This window comes from Antechinus flavipes, chromosome 4 (assembly GCF_016432865.1).
Source record: "Antechinus flavipes isolate AdamAnt ecotype Samford, QLD, Australia chromosome 4, AdamAnt_v2, whole genome shotgun sequence".
In the NCBI taxonomy this organism is placed as follows: Eukaryota; Metazoa; Chordata; class Mammalia; order Dasyuromorphia; family Dasyuridae; genus Antechinus; species Antechinus flavipes.
The window spans coordinates 179,397,242-179,419,728 of record NC_067401.1 but is presented as its reverse complement, the minus strand read 5'-3'; the positions used below and the strand labels follow the sequence as shown (position 1 = coordinate 179,419,728).

The 22,487-nt window shown below is 34.1% G+C and overlaps 1 protein-coding gene across 1 annotated transcript in view; it reads left to right on the top strand.

The window, feature by feature from the left end:
• TBCD (tubulin folding cofactor D) overlaps window positions 1-22,487 on the top strand; it is a 430,774-nt gene that overhangs the window by 389,440 nt on the left and 18,847 nt on the right. Inside the window, 2 exon segments of the mRNA XM_051995656.1 lie at window positions 12,398-12,475; window positions 21,833-21,922. Of these exon segments, the coding sequence (XP_051851616.1) occupies window positions 12,398-12,475; window positions 21,833-21,922 (168 nt within the window).

Below are 22,487 nucleotides of genomic sequence, written 5' to 3'. Positions count from 1 at the left end.
TGTCCGTCATTTATCAATTGAAACTCAGGTCTCTTTGTCAAAGAAATCCACTTCCATCAAAATATGTCCTCATACAATATCGTTGTTGAAGTGTATAATGATCTCCTGGTTCTGCTCATTTCACTTAGCATCAGTTCATGTAAGAGTCGCCAGTCCTCTCTGTATTCATCCTGCAAGGGTGAATGTTGAAAACTTATCTTTGTATGTATTTTGAAAATGAAAAGCTATTATTTTCTTTTAAGTTATAAATAAAAACTCATATCTCTGAGATATAGAGTATATTGTATAAATAAGATTAATTGATACCTTCTTAAAAGAAACTTCCAAATGAAGGTTCCCAGCAATTTCTTAGCCAAAAATCTTAAACTTCCAGGTTAAAGAAAAATACATATACTTTAAGCAGTCAAAAAGAAAGATTTCAGATACAAAGGCTAGTAACGATCTTTCAAGACTTGGCAGCTTCCAGTTTAAAGAGAGGAAAACTTCAAATATGATATTCCAGAAGGTCGAAGATAAAGGCTTATAATAATCCAGAATAAGTTTTAACAAAATCAAATATAATTCTACAGAAGGAAAAATGGATTTTTAATGAAATAGAGTATTTCCAGTCATTCCTGGTGAATGCCACAATTGGGTAAATATTTTGAAATGGAAACATAGTAAAGAAGAAAAACTTAGAAAGATACACAAAATGTAATCAATGAAATAGGACTGGAGGAGTAAACAAATATCCTCTCGGATCCTTAAAGTTGTCAGGAGTTGTTGAGAAATTTCAATAAGAAAGGCAAAGGAACTAGATTTTGGTGTCACTTGATATAAATGAATCATTCTGTAGATGTCTGTGTAAAGCTTTTCTTATGTAATGTGCTGGGAAGGAAGAAGGAAAGAGTCTCATACTTGTGAAAGGACGGTGATTTACATGCTTCAAGGACATGTACGTGGACCAGAGACAGAGAATTGAGAGTAGGGAGAGGAATATGCTTTTTAGTGCTTTATGTGTTAATTCTCATACTCGCAACAAAATTAACCCACACCAGTACTCTAGATGCCCAAGAAGTTGAAACCATTTGAACAATTATACCTGCAGTTATTCTTGTCTTAATTGCCCTTCCCTCCCTTCGCATTCTTTATATAGGAGCCAGGAAGGGAAGAAAAGAGGGAAGAAGGAAGGAAAGGAAGAAGAAAAGGGAGGAGAGAGAAAGGGAGGGAAAGAAGGAAGAAGGGAGGGAAGAAAGGAGGAAGGAAGGGAAAGAAGGAAGGAGGGAAGAGGGAAGGAAGGAGAGAAGAAAGAAGGGGAGGAGGGAGGTAGGGATTGAGAGAGGAAGGGAAGAAAGGAAGGAAGGAGGAAGGGAAGGAAGAGAGAGGATGAAAGAGAGAAGGAGGGAAAAGGGAGGTAGGGAGAGAAGGAGGAAGGAAATGAGGAGGGAGGGAGGGAAGAAAGAAAGGAGGGGGGAAGAGGGAGAGAGAACATGAACAGTGTTATATGATTAAGTTAACATAAGATTTTAGGGGGGGGTTGGAATGTGGATTTCTTTCAGAATTCTTTACATAAAAATGAATTTACATAATATGAATCTATATATAGAGAGAACTATCTGTAATTTGAAAAGATAGAAGATTATTCAAGGGGAAAAAAAAAGAGGAAGAAAAAGGATGAATCTCATTGACTTAGATTATAATAGTGCATGCCTGAGATGAAAAGTACAGAAACATGAAGAAGGTGTGGGATGAATAGATACACCATAAGCCTCACTTCCACATGAAACAGAAAAAAGTAGAATACTTATAAATTAATAATACCAATGCACATACATAAGCATGTACAAAGAAATGCAGAGAAGTACATTAAACTTAATAGTAAATAGGAAGGCTTCCGGAAAAGGAAGAAGGGGATTTGTTGGGGTAAACCAAATAGTGGTATTACTGTATCAAAAGATATAAATAGTTTAATAATTCTAATAATTTAATAATTCTAAGGGTATAATTCCAGATTGCTCTGCAAAATGATTGATTCATTTTACAAATTTACAAATGATGAATTTGTCCCAATTTTTTCACATCTTCTCCAGCATTTGTCACTTTCCCTTTCTATCATTTTAGTGAATCTGGTAGGTGTAAAATGATATCTCAAGGTTGTTTTAATCTTCATTTCTCTAATCGATAATGATTTAGAACATTTTTATATTACTTTAAATTGTTTTGATTTCTTCATTGGAAAACTGTTCATTCCTGTCATCATTTATCAACTGAGGAATGACTCATATTCTTATAAATTTGACAAAATTCTAATTACTCTTTGTGAATTTCCTTCCATCTTTTTTTACTCACTATTTTCCTTTTCAGCCTCTCTTTTCATCCTCCTGTGTTATCTTATCTTTTCCCCTTACTCTCTTATTCCTAATTTTTCATCTCTCTAAAATTCCTTCCCTTATTTTTTCCCTATCCACCTAATTTTATTCTGTATATTCTTTTAAAAATTCTCTCCCTACCTTAGGAAAAAAGAACATTAGATGAACTCAAAGGTTTTGTTACAAATTTGTTACAAATACACCAGCATTTAAATATTTGGAGTTAATTGTTAAAGGAGAAATAGACAATAAAAAATATGATGTTGAAAATCCCTTTTAGACTTATTCAAATCTAAGAAAAATATAAATAAGAAAAAAAGTTAAGAATCTAAATAGAACTTTAGAAAAAATAGCTATCTCTTTTACAGTTACTGCATGAAAACACAAAAGGTTTTTACAGATTTTTAAGTTGAATATAATATCTTTACAAATGTAATTATATATTGGGGCACAAAAACATCACAAAGAAATTCAGAATTATCAAATGCATCATGTATTCACCACAATGCAATTAACAATATATTCAATAAAATACCTTTGTTTTTTTACTTCTAAAGGTGTTCATTACTTTATTTATTCATTCATTCATTCATTCATTCATTTATTTATTTATTTATCCATCTATTTATTTATTTATTTTTTAGGCTTTTTATTGACAGAATCCATGCCAGGGTAATTTTTTACAGCATTATCCCTTGCACTCACTTCTGTTCCAGTTTTTCCCCTCCCTTTACCCCTTCCCCCAGATGGCAAGCAGTCCTTTATATGTTAAATAGGTTACAGTATATCCTAGATACAATATATGTGTGCAGAACCGAACAATTCTCTTGTTGCACAGGGAGAAAAGATATAAATAACCTGAGAAGAGAAACAGAAATGCAAGCAGTTTATATTCATTTCCCAGTGTTATTTCTTTGAGTGTAGCTGCTTTCTATCCATCCTTGATCAATTGAAACTGAATTAGCTCTCTTTATCGAAGAGATCCACTTCCATCAGAATATATCCTCAAACAGTATTGTTGTTGAGGTATATAATGATCTCCTGGTTCTGCTCATTTCACTTAGCATCAGTTTATGTAAGTCTCGCCAGTCCTCTATGTATTCATCCTGCTGGTCATTTCTTACAGAACAGTAATATTCCATAACATTCATATACCACAATTTACTCAACCATTCTCCAATAGATGGGCATCCATTCATTTTCCAGCTTCTAGCCACTACAAAAACAGGGCTGCCACAAACATTTTGGCACATACAGGTCCCTTTCCCTTCTTTAGTGTCTCTTTGGGGTATAAGCCCAGTAGAAACACTGCTGGATCAAAGGGTATGCATAGTTTGAAAACTTTTGAGCATAGTTCCAAATTGCTCTCCAGAATGGCTGGATGTGTTCACAATTCCACCAACAATGTATCAGTGTCCCTGTTTTCCCACATCCTCTCCAACATTCCGCATTGTCTTTCTCTGTCATTCTAGCCAATCTGACAGGTATGTAGTGGTATCTCAGAGTTGTCTTAATTTGCATTTCTCTGATCAATAATGCTTTGGAACACTCTTTCATATGAGTGGTAATAGTTTCAATTTCATCCTCTGAAAATTGTCTGTTCATATCCTTTGACCATTTATCAATTGGAGAATGGCTTGATTTCTTATAAATTAGAGTCAGTTCTCTATATATTTTGGAAATGAGGCCTTTATCAGAACCTTTGACTGTAAAAATGTTTTCCCAATTTATTGTTTCCCTTCTAATCTTGTCTGCATTTGTTTTGTTTGTACAAAAACTTTTCAATTTGATATAATCAAAATTTTCTATTTTGTGGTCAATAGTGATCTCTAGTTCTTCTTTGGTCATAAATTCCTTCCTCTTCCACAGGTCTGAAAGGTAAACTATCCTATGCTCTTCCAATTTATTTATAATCTCATTCTTTATGCCTAGGTCATGAACCCATTTTGACCTTATCTTGGTGTACGGTATTAAGTGTGGGTCAATGCCTAGTTTCTGCCATACTAATTTCCAATTTTCCCAGCAATTTTTGTCAAATACTGCGTTCTTATCCCAAAAACTGGGGTCTTTGGGTTTGTCAGACACTAGATTATTAAAGTTATTGGCTGTTTTGTCCTTTGAACCTAACCTATTCCATTGATCAACTAGTCTATTTCTTAGCCAATACCAGATGGTTTTAGTAACTGATGCTTTATAATATAATTTTAGATCTGGTACAGCTAGGCCACCTTTATTTGATTTTTTTTTCATTAATTCCCTTGAAATTCTTGACCTTTTGTTTTTCCATATGAACTTTGTTGTTATTTTTTCTAGGTCATCAAAATAGTTTTTTGGGAGTCTGATTGGTATAGATAGCTCTAAATAAATAGATTAGTTTAGGTAGTATGGTCATCTTTATTATATTTGCTCGCCCAATCCAAGAGCATTTAATATTTTTCCAGTTGGTTAGATCAGACTTAATTTGTGTGGAAAAAAATACCTTTGAAGAAATTAATACAAATTAATGGAATAACTTCATTTGTATAATCAATATCAAATTGTTTGCTCTCTCAAGGAGGGAGGAAGGCGGGAGCAAAGTAGAGAATCTAACTCAGAATTTTTAAAAAAAGAATGTTATATAATTGGAAAATATTTAATGAAATTAAAATATGGGAAGGAAATTCATGGGAGATATTTTTCTATGAACCAACCAAAATGGTTTTCCCTCATGTATACAAAGATCTAGAAAATGCAGGAAATCCAGAGGAAAACAATGTTATTTTTCCAGCTCAAGTCAGCATTGGGAGACAGGCTGAGAAATTATGAATATTGGAGATAATGGCTAGCCAGGATCATGTTGCAATGAGCCTTTTAAAATGGTAATTGAATGATGGTCTTCCTGTAGCTTTTCTCCAGGACAAGTAGTGTTTCCATATCTAGCACTGAAGGGCATGAATTTGATCACAAAGCTCGAACAGGTGACACATAAAAACTATATTAATATCTGCTCACAGCTGAGCCAAAGATCCAGAAAAGATTGAGTAGGAGACCTGTGTCTAGGAATGGTAACCTAAGGCAGGGAGTAGTAATGGCCCTATGGCTGTGAATTGAGCAAAAAGTAACAAATCCAGGCCAGAGAGGAATCTGTAGTTCTTTAATTCTGAGCTTGCAGAGACTTCAACTGGCTGACAGTAGCTGAATCTGTCAATGGGATCCTGGATGTCCAAGCAGAGGCAAAGCTACAGTTCTATTTGCTTATACCCAAATCAAGGCCAGAAACTTGTAGAACTAGGACTAGAAGAGCAATAATCAGAATTCACTTTGAATCAGATTGTTTTGGATGCATTAAAAAATTGCAGGTACTCAATTTCATCAGTTCCTGAGATCTTGGAATAAGAGCACTCAATGTTTTGAGTAAGCAGGAACAGTATCCAACAGGATAAGAAACAGAACCATACATAACCCAGCCATTTCTTCCAGAGTTATCCTAGATTTCCTACAAACTTGAAAATTCTGTAATCAAGCCTGGATGAACAGACAGTAAAAGAATCCCACCATAAAAACTATGATGGTAACAAGCCAGTTCACAAACCCAAAAGAATAATTACTTAACATTGAGAAGCATACCTCTCCTCCCTCCCCAAAAACACACACACACACACACACACACACACACACACACACACACACACACAGAGCTTAGGAACAAGTTTAATTAGAATTCTTGGAAACATGAAACAATTTAAAAATATCTAAATATGTTTTTATAAATGAAATGAGAGTGCTAAGGAAAAATGTTGGAGAAAGAAATAGGAACTATAGAAGAAAGAATTGGAAAGGAAGTTCATATTTTGCTTAACCTGATTTAGAGGTACAAATCCTAATCCAAGCAATGGATTTTTGAAAATATTAAAATGGATCAAATAACAGTTAATTGCTCCATGAAATAATAAACATTAAAGGCAAAAGACTGAAAAAAATAATAGAAAGGCGGCAAAGCCAAAAATAGAAGTATATGTTAGAATTAAGTACAGAATAGAAGAACAAAGTATAGAGAGATCTGCATCCCTTTTCCAAGTCAACTTAGGAAATGTATTGTTATTGTTCAGTCATGTCTAACTCTTCATGACCTCACATGGAGTTTTCTTAACAAACATATTAGAGTATTTTGCTTTTTCCTTCTCTAGTGAATTAGGTAAACAGAGATTAAGTGACTTGCCCAGAGTCACATAGCTAGTAAGAGTCCAATTCCAGATTTGAATTCAGGAAATTTCTTTTCACTCAGAAATCTAGCTGCCTGATTTAGGAAATGAACCAAACCAAATCTGATTGGAAAATCCATGAAATAATCACAATGAATCATTTTTCTAGCTTGTGTCACCATGGAGATGTAGGCAGAAAGATTTGTGAATACTGGGGTCAGGGTGTGGCCAGAAGCACACTGTATGAAGCATTCCAGTTCAGAGAGAGACTGTACATGATAGTAAGAGAACATCACAGATTTATCACAAGCGATTGACTTTGTATCTGATACAGGAATAGGTGCTGTCAATTCTATCACTCACAACCATATCCAATTGACAGATCCCTGACTGACTGAGGTAGGGATCTCTGTGTATTAATGTCATTCTAAGGTGGAGACTGGGTACAGCTCCTGAGCTTTGTATCAAGGAGCAATTTCAGAAGCACAGCAGCCTTGTCTCTTGGACCCCAGGAGTCCAGCTCCAAGCAAAGTCTGAACCCTGAAGCAGAATAACCAGGGCAAGGAATCCAGACAAAAAAGGAAATCTATAGTTCTTTTTTTCTGTTCTAGTAGAGCTTTCTAATTAGTTGATAGTGGTTGAGTCCAGCAGCAGGCAATCTACTAGAAATCTGACCACTGCAAGCCCCGAGTTGTGCTGCTCAGCCCAGACTTTTCTTACATTTGTAGAGCTAAGATCAAAGGAACAAGTCACACTTTCTCCTTGAGAGACCACTTTGGAAACACTAAAAGCTGGAAGGCCTCCTCCCTGAGCTGTCTGCATGAAATAATAACAACATTCAACACCAAAAGGGAGCAGCAATGGTACTAACTCAGACTTTACCTCAAAAAGTACATGAAGTCTTACCTTATCATTAAGTCTGAAATCAGAAAATGGGCAGAAAGGAAAAATAGGCAAAAGGAAAAAAGAAAATTTTTTTAAATTAAAAGTAATACTGGCATTTAAATGAGTCACTATGTGCCAGGCACTGCTAAGCTTTTACCTCTTTTTATACTCACAACAGCCCTGGGAGGTAGATGCTTTGTAACGCCCATTTTAAATTAAAGAAACTGAAGCAAACAGGTTAAATGACTTGTCCAGACACAATAATCTATGAGTAAAATCTGTGAACTCAGGGTTTCCTAATTCTAAGCTCAGTATTTTTTCCCTATGTCACGAGGGTATTAGTAATTTTTTTTGACAGTGACACTAAAAATACCAACCCAGAAGAAGAAATTGACTCTAAAACATCAGAAGCAAAGCCTCAAAGAAAATAAATGGATTAAGTTGCCCACTGTCAGTGTCAACTGACTGAGCTAGATTTGACCTCAGATCTCTCTTGACTCCCTGGCTGGTACTCTATCCATCTAGCTGTCCCCAAAGTTGGTAATTTTTTAAAAAATGAAATGAGAGTGCTAGAGGAATAAACCAGAAAAGAAATGAGAGTTACAAAAGAAAGGAAAATGACGTTTAGCACAAAGGGGTATAAAACTACACCCATGAAACAAATGAGAATGGATCCTTGAAAAATGAGAATGGATCAAACAGAAAGTTTGATAAAATCAGTCAAAAGATTAAAAAAAAAAAAAAAAAAAGAACAAAACATAAGGAATCTCATAGCAAAAACAACTTACCTGGGAAAAATATCAGAGGAATCATTTGGGATTCATTGGACTCTGGGGGGGAAAAAATGCCTAGAAATAATATTTCATGAAATCATAAAAGTGTACCTCCTGAAGGAAAATCCAACATGAAATCTCCCAGCAAAAATTATTGGAAATAGCCAGAAAGAAAGAATTGAAATGCTAAGGAGCTACAGTTTAGAATGTGATTATTTTAGATAGCAAAAGTTATAAGCTTATTCAGGAAAACTGTATAATCTTATAGGTAAAAATATGTATCGTTAATAGAATAAAATAGTTTTCCTGATGAAAAACAAAAAACTAGAGCTGAATAAAACATTAAAATGTGAATACAGTTGAAAGCAGAGCCAAGATGTCAAAGTATCTGGATGAATCTTCCCAACTTCCCTCTCAGAAATAAATCTTGAAAATGTACCAGACCAAATCTTGAGCAGAAAATCCAAAAAAAGTCACAGTGATTCACTTTTCTAGCCTTGTTTGGCATAGGCAGACAAAAAAGGTCTCTGGACACTGGGAACCCTACATCAATAAAAAACAAATCAAAGAAATAAACACAGGCAAAGAGGAAGCAAAACTGTTAAATTCAGATTATTAATTGCAATAAAATAATTTTCCTGTCCTTTCCTGGCATTTCTCAAATTAGCGTTTTCATACCCTCCATCTGGGATGTAACTTCATTTAAGATCTGCCTTTTAGGGCACTTCTTTTCCTTAAAACAAATATGAGACATCACTTCATTCCTATCAGATTGTCTAACATGACAATTAAAGGAAAATGACAAATGATGGAGAGAATATGGAAAAATATAGACACTAATGCATTGTTGTTAAGAGTTGTAAATATGGCAGCCATTCTGTTGAACCATTTATAACAGGTCTAGAGAGTTATAAAACTTATAGCCTTTTCCCTACAATATCACTACAAGTTCTCTTTTTTCTTGCCTTTTTATTTATTTATTTTGCGATATGGCTAACATGGAAACATATTTTGTATGTTTTCACATATATTATTATTTATTTGCCTTTTCATTGGTGGAGGAAAAGATGGAAAGAAAGAATTTGGAACTAGATTTTTTTAATGTTAAAAACTAAATAAATAAGTTTTTTAAAAAATACTTTTCTTCCTGCAAGTACTTCCAAGTACCATTTCTGAAACACTATCCTAATTCCTTTTCCTTATCCTTACTGCCCCCTTCCCCATAATTAGTGTTTTCTTCTTTCTCAAGATATTTCTAGATCTATTATTGAGTTTCTCCTTTTGCCCTTCAGTGCTTACCTAGATTATTCTTAGCTGTGTCCATGTTATAAATAATTTACTGATGGCAAAAACTATCATTTTTCATCTCTTTTTCTAACATTTATCACAGTTCCTTGAATATAGTAGGAAGATCATATATTTTTATTGAATTTAATGTTATTGTGAATTTTTTAGAAAATCTTAGAAATATGTTTATATTTTTGAATAAGATTAATTGAAGTAATCCACTTAGAAAAGGTATCTTTTTTGCTCTTTAAAAGAATCCATAGATTTTTTGAAAGTGGATCCTCTTCTAGTATATGTCTATGTAATTAGATTAGATTAGAAATTATTTAATAATAATATATATCCTCTTCTCAATTTAGCTTCATCAAATCCTTATCTGTCTTCAAGATATAATTGTAACTTGCCACCTCAAGTCATTCCTTATTCCCCCAACTACTACTGTATTCCTCCCTGAGCTACTTTCTAGTTAACTGCTTTATATTTATTTGTATTTTTCATATTTATTGTATATATATTTATACATATAGTTGTAGATGTTTTGAAACTATTGTCTTCTCAATTTATATCTTGACCTCCATCAGCATAGGAACTTTTGTGATCAGGTTCTTTTTTGTTGTTGTTTACTCATTTCCCTTGCCTGTTTCCTGGTTAGATTCATGTTAAAGTTGACATGTGCTCTCCTGAGGGGATAGGGGATAGAACAAACTGGCCCAAATGTTAAGCTCTTTTGAGCTCCTGTTTTCAGAGCTAGTTCTTGGGATTTTTAACTTTGTGTTTCCAAAGTGATATGACTTGGAGAGAAGTGTGGTTACCACCCTCTTGGGTTACATTCTGCCAGGTACCTTACCTCTTTGACCAAAAACATTCCTCTCTGCCTTGAAACTGTAATCAATAAGTGGGTATAGGCAATGGATTTACCATTGCCAAATGTGCTTGAATCTATGCCTAGTGCTAGCATATGGTTCCCAATCATCTTTTTCTGACCAATTGCTCAATCTCCTTACTGTGTCTGGAATGAGATCTCTTGAAACTGCTGTTGCAGCAGAGGCTGAAAAGGTCTACAGCTGTTGTTATTTCCATGTGTGCTATGGGCTAGCACCTACCTCAATATGACCTCTTATGACCTCTTAAATTGTCTTTGGCTGGGAAAAAAAATGTCTTATCCCGCCTTTCTATTGGTTTTTAAACTCCAGAATTTAATTTGAGGTATTATTTTAAAGTTGTTTGAAGAGAAATATTAGGAAATCTCAGCCATATTGCTTCCTATTTCATCATCTTGATTCCATGACCTTACCCCATCCCCACCCCTTCCCCTATATGTAGCAATATTTTTATAATTACTTTTTTATTGATTGATTGATATGACATGGACACAAAGCCCTCCATTAGTCTATTGGCCCTTCTTTGAACAGTCAGATGGTTATTAATGTCCTTCTTAAACTGCGGTGTCATGAACTACTTTCTTTTTTTTTGATAACTTCTTATTGACAAAACCTATGCCAGGGTAATTTTTTACAACATTATCCCTTGCACTCACTTCTGTTCCGATTTTTCCCCTCCCTCCCTCCACCCCTCCCCCAGATGGCAAGCAGTCCTATACATGTTAAATAGGTTACAATATATTCTAGATACAATATATGTGTGCAGAACTGAACAGTTCTCTTGTTGCACAGAGAGAATTGGATTCAGAAGGTATAAATAACCCAGAAAGAAAAACAAAAATGCAAGCAGTTTATAATGAACTACTTTCTACATAGGGTCTGACAAGGACAGTGGACAGAAAGTTCTATTATTATTTGTTTTTCCTTGAGACCAGTCTTCTTAATGTAACCCTTAATCACATCAGATATTTTACTGCATTTTCATACTATTGATTCATACTGGACTTGCTATCTGTTACATTGTATGCCTCTTTTTTCAGGTGAACTAATGACTAATCAACCTTACTCTCATATTTGTGACAAGTTTAAGACCAGAGTTTGTAGACTCCATTCCCTGTTTTGAAATTTTGAATAATATTTATTCTTTTCTAGTCTTACAGCCCTTCTCTGTTTTGTGACTTTTCAGACACCACTAACAGTAACTGAATGATCATATTTGCTGCTTTCTGTAGGAGAGAAATATCTGGTTCAGATAACCTTGAATTTATCTTACCAAACTGCTTCTGTTTGGTCCATTTAAATTTGAGGGAATTTGTAGCTTGGGCAAACTTTAATATGTCTTTGCCCCATGCTGTTAATTCCTTCTCCAATTCTATCTTCCAGAAGTCTCATCCCTTTTTCAGAATTTCCTAAAAGCCCTCTTATTTAGAAAAAGAATGTTAATTCTCTCTCTTCTCTCTCTCTCTCTCTCTCTCTCTCTCTCTCTCTCTCTCTCTAACACTTGCTTCATCTCTTCTAGAAATTCTAGTTGACTTTTTATCCAAGCTGAGTTTCTCTTCAACACTTTTTTTTGTAGATATTTTGGAGTCATTTTCTTCTGTGTTTGTATCTTGGATGTCCTTGCCACCCTCATCTCTCTCATAAAGAGATCTTTTTTTCTTCTTCTTTTTTTTTTTTTTTTTTTTTTTTTTTGGGCTCATCCTATCAGCCCACTTTTGGACTTTGAACTTGATATTAAAACTAGACTGCAGCATTTCTTGTCCTTTTGTTGATTTCATAGGGGTATACTTGCTCTCAAGAGTAACTCCACTTTGACTAATTAATAACTGAGTCAGTGGTTACCTTTAATGGAATCTCTAAGCTAGAGGAAGTGGTGAGATACACACACATATACACATACACCAATTTTTTTGTTGTTGGAGAGGTATTCAGGTGGGGTGCAGTAAGATAAGAAGTATTATCTAGAAGATCTAGAAGATGTCACTTTAACTGAGCAATATTTTAAGAGTTAATCTTATGTTCATGTGTATTTTTTCCCTTAGGGTTTCTGTACCATTTCTGAAGATGCTGGACCAAATGCTGGCCAATGGTTGTTTTGACATCTTTACTGCTGAGGACAAGTAAATACTATTTTTTTCTTGATGTATCTTTCTTGTTTTATTTCTAGCAGAAGGGCTTATTGTTATACCAATTATAGCAGTGAATTGGTAGTACAATCACAAGAAGCTGCAGGGAATCTGTGACCTTTTAAAAAATATTTTGATAATTATCTCTCATTATAATTGTTTTCTTTCAGAATTTAATACATTTTATTTTGCATGTTTAAAAACATTCTAAAATGTAGTTCACAAATTTTATCAGACTGCAAAAGAGTCAGAAGGAATTGTGACACAAAAATAGGTTAAAAACTTGCATCTAGTGAATAAGATTACTAGAGTTAGCTTTCTAGTACAGTTAAGGTCAGGTCCTCTACAGACATTCATATGATCATCAGTTCAATTAGAGTCAAAATATTGAGTGAGTATTAACACTGCACTGTATGTGTGTGCATGTGTACACGTGTGTGTGTGTGTGTGTGTGTGTGTGTGTGTGTGTGTGCTGGTTACTGGAGGGTAATAGAAATGTAACATATAGTCTTTACTGTGAAGAGAACTATGATTAATTCAGCAATATTGTAAGAAAACTCCTCTAGGAATTGAGTGTTAAACTGATTGGTAGAAAGGTCACTATGAGCTAGAGTAATTAGGGAAGACTTTAAATAGAAAGGAGCATTTGATTTAAATCTTGGAGCAAGAATTTGTTGCTGAATGATCAAGAAAAGGATGAAGGGATTCAGAGTAAGGGAACAGTTTCTGCAAAGATGTAGAAGTAGAAATGATCACTACTTTAAAAGAAGAGTGACAACATGAGCCTTTTTGGAGCAAAGAGACTACTCTTTGTTAAGAGTTGAGTCTGAAGAGAATGCAGCTAAGTCATGTTGTGTTAACACTTTAAATTTTACAGCTTTGATCCCCTAAATATCCTGAGTAGTAAGTTGTGGAATTCATAGTTTCTACTGTAATTTTAGAAATTGAGAACCAAAGTATTAAATGTTGGCGTATAATTTCAAATTATTTTCAGAATGATTGGACCATTTCACAGACCTACCAACAGTGCTTAAGTGTTCCTGTCTTCTCAGAGCCTCTGGCAAATGTCATTTTCTTTTCCTATCTTTATCAACATTATAGATAATATGTTGAACCTGAGTTTTAATTTGTGTTTTGCTTAAAGTGATTTTCTAGCGATTGTTGATTGTATGTATTTCTTCTTCAGAAAATTACTTCCTGAAATATTATCCATTAGTGAGTTTAGTTATATATTTGCACTAATCTCCTTTATATTGTCCCGAGTCTCATGCCTATCAACATAGAAAACTAATCATTTTTCCCAATCTTCTCAATCTCAAATCTCTCCAACATAAGAGTATGTATGAAACTGAAAGGAATTGCATCTGTCTTCATTATTTAAGATACTCAGAACTCTTAACAAAGTAACAACTGGATGAACTTTCTAGAGAATGCAGATCCCTAGTTATTCATATGCTCACTCAGTACCCTTTCTCCCATTAGTCCCAATCTTTGAAAGATTTATACAACAGGACCCACAGATTTGTGGTGATCTGGACTTGACTCAGCAATTTATTTGCTGCTGCTATAGAATCTACAGACTAACCCGATTCCCCACTCCTGCTCCCTACCATTACATTCTGAGGCAACAAACAATATAATTCAAATCTGCCATCCCAATCCCCCAACGTGCAAAGTTAGTTGAGGTACAGGAAAGTGAAAGCTTTCTGTGCCTAGAACCGTGCCCCTCAACCAGACTGGTTCTAATAAAAAGAGGGGACTGAAGCAGGGTACTACCATGTATGGAAGCCTCCCCTTGGAATAAAGGAAAGGATCTGGCATCTAGCTGAGGCCAATTTTGATCCCTCTAGAGGCTACTTGGAGCAGAGACTGCATTTAGTGAAAAGTGAATTTCCTAGTTTGGAAGGAGGCTGATATATCTTTTGATTCTAGCTTTGACCTGTCATCAAAAGGGAAGGAATCAGACAGTAAATGATAGATGAAACTGAAGAGGAAAATCTGGAATTTGTAAAGATTGAGCTTGGAGCCAAAATGGAAGAATAGAAGGTGCATTCTAGCCAAACTCTCCTAATAATCTCCCCAAACAATTTTAAAAATATATATTGAATTGGGGCAGCTAAGTGGCACAGTGGAAAGAGCACAAGCCCTGAAGTCAGCAGGACCTGAGTTCAAATCTGGCCTCAGACACTTAACACTTCCTAGCTGTGTCACCCTGGGCAAGTCATTTAATTCCAATTGCCTCAGCGGGGAGGTGGGGGGGGGGAGAGGGGGAAGGGAAGAGAGAAAGAGAGAGAGAGAGGGAGGGAGAGAGGGGGGTATATATTTATATCTATATACCCATATATCTTTATCTTATCTATCTATCTATCTACCTATATATATAATTGACTCTGGAGTGGCATAGTCAACAAAAGAGCTAGATGAGACAGTGTTCCACACCAGGACAACAGGAGGTCAGAAGGAAACATCTGTGGCATCGATGAAAGGACTGGCTGTCAGCACAGCATGGTATCAACACCAGGACTTGTTAAAGTGGCTGCCACTCCAGCTGCAGGAGTTCCAGGTGCTCTCAGCACACAGAGAAGCTAAACAGAATGGACACATGGTCAAAAATATATTTCAAAAGTGGAATATCCTGAGTGGGCACTGCACAAAAGACTAGGCAACATTTGGCAACTCCAGTGGTCACAGTTACAGGATGGAGAGGAATATATTCATTTGCAAAGGAGTCCCAACAGTAGTTTCAGTTCCAGGTTGCTGAGAACAAGGCCCCTTTTTCCTGATTGTAGTTCCAGGGAGGAAAGGAGCACTAGTACTTGCAATCCCAAGGGAGAAGGGACCTTTCCTGGCTAAGAACCAAAGTACAGGTATAAAGATTAATGAATATACTTCTCCCCAGATCATACTCTTTTGTAAGCACCAAAAATATAAAAACCTACAAAATTAGCTGTGAAAAGAACAGGTCAAAAATATCTGAAATTTGATAGAGTGATCTACTACCACTGTCTATCCAGAGATGAGCAGAACTCAATTCTAGCATAAAGTTTAAAATCAAGAAATAGTGTAAAAAATGAATACGCACACACACACACACACACACACATTCTCTTGAATACAAATTCAGAAGAAGATGATGACATGGAAACATTTACAAGCCTCAAAGAAAAATGCTAATTGGACAAAAGTCTTTTAAACATTTTCTAAAAGCGCTAAAGAGAGATTTTTTAAAAGACAAATGAAAATCAAATAAGAGGAAAAATTGAGAAAAGAAATAAGAGCAATGCAAGAAAATTATGAAGAGAATTAACAGGTTTTTTTTTTAATTATAACTTTTTATTGATAGAACCCATGCCTGGGTAATTTTTTACAACATTATCCCTTGCACTCACTTCTGTTCTGACTTTTCCCCTCCCTTCCTCCGCCCCCTCCTCCAGATGGCAAGCAGTCCTATACATATTCAATATGTCACAATATATCCTAGATACAATATATGTGTGCCAAACCAAATAATTCTCTTGTTGCACAGGAAGAATTAGATTCAGAAGGTAAAAATAACTCGGGAAGAAAAACCAAAATGCAAACAGTTCATTTCCCAGTGTTCTTTCTTTGGGTGTAGCTGCTTCTGTCCATCATTGATCAATTGAAACTGAGTTAAATCTTCTCTTTGTCAAAGAAATCCACTTCCATCAGAATGCATCCTGTATCGTTGTTGAAGTATATAATGATCTCCTGGTTCTGCTCATTTCACTTAGCATCAGTTCATGTAAGTCTCTCCAAGCCTCTCTGTATTCATCCTGTTGGTCATTTCTTACAAAACATAATATTCCATAACATTCACGTACCACAATTTACCCAACCATTCTCCAGTTGATGGGCATCCATTCATTTTCCAGATTCTAGCCACTACAAAGAGGGCTACCACAAACATTTTGGCACATACAGGTCCCTTTCCCTTCTTTAGTATCTCTTTGGGATATAAGCCCAATAGAAACACTGCTGGATCAAAGGGTATGCACAATTTGATAACTTTTTGGGCATAATTCCAGATTGCTCTCCAGAATGGTTGGATTCGTTCATACTTCTACCAACAGTGCATCAATGTCCCAGTTTTCCCGCATCCCCTCCAACATTCATCATTATTTTTTCCTCTCATCTTAGCCAATCTGACAGGTGTGTAGTGGTATCTCAGATTTGTCTTAATTTGTATTTCTCTGATTAATAATGACTTGGAGCATCTTTTCATATGGCTAGAAATAGTTTCAATTTCATCATCTGAAAATTGTCTTAAGAAAAAAAAAAAAGAGAAAAAAAAAAAAAAAGCACAAAGAAATACTGAAGAAAATAACTCCTTAAAATTTTTTTTGACCAAATGTTAAAAAGAGATACAAAACCTTACTAATGAAAATAACTCTTTAAAAAGCAGAACTGGGCAAGTAGAAAAAGACATACAAACCCAACTGAAGAAAATGATTCCTTAAAAACTAGAATTTAGCAAGAAGAAACTAATGATTCCACAAGACATCAAGAAACAATAAAACAAAAGTTTTATTGACACATTCTTCTAGGAAAACATAAAAGACAAGGTGAAAATAAATCAATAGAAGAAAAATTGATCTGGAAAATAAATTAAGAAGACATAATTTAAGAGTTATTGGACTTCTAAAAAATGGAATTATTGGACTACTTGAAAGCCTTGATCAAAAGCAGTGCTTAGACATTACATTTCAAGAAATTATAAAGGAGGGGAAGCTAGGTGGCACATTAGATAGAGCACCAGTCCTGAAGTCAGAAGGACCTGAGTTCAAATTTGATTTCAGTCATTTGCTAGTTCTGTGACCCTGGGCAAGCCACTTAGCTTCAGTTGCTTCTGCAATAAATAAATAAACAAACGAATGAATGAATAAAAGGATAAATAAATAATAAAGAAAAACTGCATCAATACCTTAGAACCAGAGAATAAAATAGAAATGAAAAGAATCCACCTCCATAAAGATATCCCAAATTGAAACATTCCCAGGAATATTATAGCCAAATTCCAGACTTCTTAAATCGAGAAGAAAATATTGCAGAAATGAAATAATTCAAGTACAGTGGAGCCACAATCAGGATGATGCAAAATTTAGTAACTACCCACAATTAAGGAGCAGAGGGCTTTTCTTCATGTATAATGTTGAATGTTGGTCTGTGCCTAGTTTCTGCCAGTATACTTTTTAGTTTTCCCATTGGTTTTTGTCAAATAGTGAGTTTTTGTCTCCATAACTGGGTTTTGGGGGTTAGGAAACACTAAAATATTGTATTCATTTGCCTCTGTATTATGTATCTAATCTGTTCCAATGATTAATCTCTCTATTTCTTATCCAGGACCAAATTAATTTCATGATTAGAGTTTTATAGTATAATTTTAATTCTGGTCCTGTTTAGTCCCCTTCACTTTTTCATTTCTTTTCAATAATTCCCTTGATATTCTTGATCTTTTGTTCTTCTAGATCAAATTTTTTTAATAGCTTCATAGAAGAATCCTTTGGTAGTTTGATGTGGCACTCAGTAAATTAATTTAGATATAATTATATTGACTTAGCCTATCCATTAACATTCATATTTCTCCAATTATGAAATCTTTCTTTATGTTTTATAATTATGTTCATATAATTCCTTTGTGTATCCTAGTAGGCAAATTCCCATGTGTTTTATACTGTCCATAGTTATTGTAAATGGAATTTCTCTATCTCTTCTTGGTGGATTTTGTTGGTAATATATGGAAATGCTGATGATTTGTATGGGTTTATTTTATGTCCTGCAACTTGGTTGATGTTGTTAATTATTTTGATTGATTTTTTAGTTGACTTCCTTTGACTCTAACTTTGCAAAGTGATAGATTTTTTTTCCTCTTTGTTTATGCTTATTCATTTAATTATTATATTTTGGGGGGGCACATCACTATAACTAATAGTTTTAGTATAATAGTGATAATGGACATCTTTGCTTCATTCCTCATCTTATTAGAAAGGCTTCAAACTTGTCTTCTTTACAGATAATGATTGCTTTTGGCTTTAGCTTGATGCTTCTTATTATTTTAAAGAAAGCTTACAAAAAAAAAAAAAAAGAAAGCTGTTTATTGCTTTGCTTTCTGGTGTTTTAAAAACAAACAAACCAAAACCTAGTTTTATGTTTTGTCAAAAAGCTTTTTCTGCCTTGAACTGTGAGCTTTTTAAGAATATAAATTGTTTTCTCATTTCCTTTCAAACCAAGTACTTACTACAGTTTCCTGCAAAAAGCAGATCTCAGTAAATTCTTATTTACTTGATTTTCCTAATACCATAATAGATATATTATGCCATACTGCTGCTTAATCATACTTAGGATGACATCTACTGCTCACAAGAATTTTTAAAATATTAATTTGTTTACATTAAAAAGTAATGACCAAGCATTAAATCAGATTAAACAGACCAATTCTTCTTTTTGTTTTCTGCCAACTTCATATTAGTAATAACAGAGTCCAGTTGTAATAACTAGTCCCTCCTATTTTCTAGTTTTATTTCACCTTGCTCCCTACTCTAATCTGTCCTCCATTCAGTCATAAAATTGAGTTTCTAAAAATGATTCTTTTAACTATTTTATACCCTTAGTCAGTAAAATCCATTAGCTCTCTATTATGCATAAGATCAAATTTAAAACTTTGTTTGGCATTTAAAGTGCTTCATAATCTGAAATTTTCTTGCTTTTCCAGGTACATCCTTTAATTAAGTGACAATGATCAGAAAATACTCCATCTCCTAATTCAGTGCATTTTTTTTACCAGCTGTTCTTCCTCTTTTCTTTTCTTCCTCTTCACCCTTTCTTTCCAGCATCCCTGGCTTTCTTTAACCTTCAATTAATATCTGCAATAAGAATCTTTTCCCCTCTATACTAGTGCATTCTTTCTCTATTGATTGTCTCCTGGGTATACTATACATTCATCCTTTACTCTACATTAAGGAGTGATGCCACTGCATACAAGGGAATTGGATTTAAGTGAGGGTGGGCTGTACAAGATCACCTGCCTCACTTTCCCTTTCAGAGCCTTTTGGGTCCAATGGATGACTATAGATGGCCCTGGATGCAATGGGAGTTCTTAGCCTTTTTAAGCTAAGATCTAAAACAGGTATCAGTTTGACAGAGGCCATACCCATTTAGTGATTAAGTCTAGGTAGCAACTGAGGCAAAGAATGGTCTCTTTCATCTAGTCTTTTAAAAAAAAAAAATTAAATATATCTGGAAGGGGAAGACCCTCAGAATTTATATAATTACTTTAGCATAGACTGTTATCTTTTTTTTTTTTCCATTTTTGCCTATTTTCTGGGATTTCAGTTTTCATTGATCACTAATAAGTGATATGGAGCATTTTACATGATTTTATTAATTTGCAGTTTTTCTTTAGAAAATTATTTGTTCTCCTGAACCAGCTTCACCCAGCAAAAGAACTCTGGGAGATGACTAAGAACCATTACATTGAATTCCCAATCCCTATATTTTTGCCTGCCTGCATTTTTTGATTTCCTTCACAAGCTAATTGTACAATATTTCAGAGTCCGATTCTTTTGGTACAGCAAAATAACGGTTTGGACATATATACTTATATTGTATTTAATTTATACTTTAATATATTTAACATGTTATTGGTCAACCTGCCATCTGGGGGAAGGAGTGAGGGGAAGGAGGGGAAAAGTTGAAATAAAAGGTTGGCAATTGTCAATGCTGTAAAATTACCCATGCATATAACTTGTAAATAAAAAGCTATTAAAAATAAAAAAAGAAATACAAAAAAGAAAAAAAGAAAATTGTTTGTTCTCCAAGGCAATCCCAATAAATTTTGGGTAGAAAAATACCATCTGCATCCAGAAAAAGAACTATGAAGATTGAATGTAAATCAATACATGTATGCTATATATTCATTTCTTCTTTGTTTTTTTTCTCCTCTCCTAAGCTTTTCCCTTTTGTTCTGATTTTTCTCTCTCAATATGATACATAAAGAAATGTGTATTTAAAAAGTTAATATATGTGTGTAACCAGGAAATACATTAAAAAAAAAAGAAAATTGTTTATTCATATCTTTAAACAATTATCTACTGCTTAAATCCTACTTTTTAAAAAATTGTCTTAGTAATATTAAATTGAATTTGGAAACTAAATCAGCACAGATAATCTAAAGCTTTTCTCTTTTTTTAATACGTGCTATATAACTTTATTGTCTGATGTGCCTTGTATTCCTTCCTTACCATACATCAGAATATGTTTTTTTATGTCACAGTTCAAGCAACATCCTCTGCATGAAGCCTTTTTGGCTCCATCCTACCCCAACTGCTTCTTTTATTCCTTCTAAACTATATATTCCACTATTTTCACTTTATATTGATGTTATATATGTATATAACATACTTTCTAAGTTTACTTTAAGCTTTAACAGCTTACATAGCTTAGAACTACATATATATGACTACACTTCTTAAGAGGAGGTACTTTTTTTCCTTTTTTTAAATTTCCACTGATTCATCAATGGCCTGATTCATAATAAACAATTAATGTTTCTTGACCTGATTTGTACCAATTAGTTTTACATTTCATTTGAATACCAGAATTTGTTTAATCATCCTCTCAATGATGAGGGAATCTTTAGTTTCCATTTCTTGCCACCATAAAAAGAGCTGCTATAAATAGTTTTGTTTAATATGGGTCCTTTTCTCCTTTTGTTGATCTCTTTGCTATACAAGCCTTGTAGTTGTATTCAAGGATGCCCTTATTAAACTCCTTTTATGCCTACACTGACAAAGATGTTTATATATGTCAAGCTAGCTACTTGAAGAATATACTAGCTTTTCTGATTTTCTCTTACATTTTAGACTTCTATTGAATACTTTATTTGCTTTTTATTTTATGTTCTAGTATTCTGTTGTTAAAATAATTTTATGTAATAGTATACTAATATTGGTCTAAACCTAAAGAAATACAGTTCTGTAATTACATGACAGTTTTACAGTGACAAATATGGATTCTGAGATTTTAATGTGTTTCAATTTTATTTAGAGATAGTTTTCTGTCTTACCTCCCATTTATATTTGTTGAAATATGACATAGTGTTAAATATTAATGATAATAACAATAACTAACATTCCTTTATTTAAAAGAGAACCATCCTATGATCAATAGTACAGGCAACTATGTGGTGCTCCTAAAATGGTTTTCTTTTAGCCACTGAAGAAGACATTCTATAGTAGGAGCCCTATAGGAACTTTTGGCTCACCTATTTATTGCTTTTAAACTTTGATATTAGAATTCTGTCTCTAAAATAACTTTGTTTTTCCATCACTTTAGCCATCCTTTTTCTCTGAAGCTGCTTTCACTTTGTAAAGAAGAGATCAAAAAATCCAAAGACATACAAAAGCTCCGCTCAAGCATTGCTGTGTAAGTTTTAAGGTGTCTGCTGCTTAGGAAAGCAGAGAAAAAGCAAAAGTACTTAAAACATATTTCAAGGACTTTGAAGAAAATCTGGGAGGTGTTGTTTGGGTGGGTTACTTGTCTGAATTATTTATAAGTCCTTATTCTCTAAACAGTTAATAAAACTTTCATTTTCATAAAAAAATTTAAGGACTCAATGGAAATTCCTTTGATAAAATAATTAGTAATTAATCATTACCAACAAAATTTATAAAAATACTCTTGCACTTGACACTTTTAAGAGGATTTGGTTCACAATATAAGAATATGAATTCTACTTAAGAGAGAATCAAGGTTTCCCAAAAGTATAAGTCATATTTGAAAAAATGGTTGAAATGGAGACTTGGAAGGAGAAGTAAGTTGGGCACAGGAGAGAAAATTCTGTACCCATAGCTAGAGAGGCCTAAGTATCATGAGCAATTTAGTTCTGAAACAGCAAAAATTTTACAAACGCCACAGGAGTTGTTTGAGCAAATGCTTTGTTTTCATCTTGACAAATAGAAAGAGTTCAAGCTCTCCCCTTTTGTTTTGA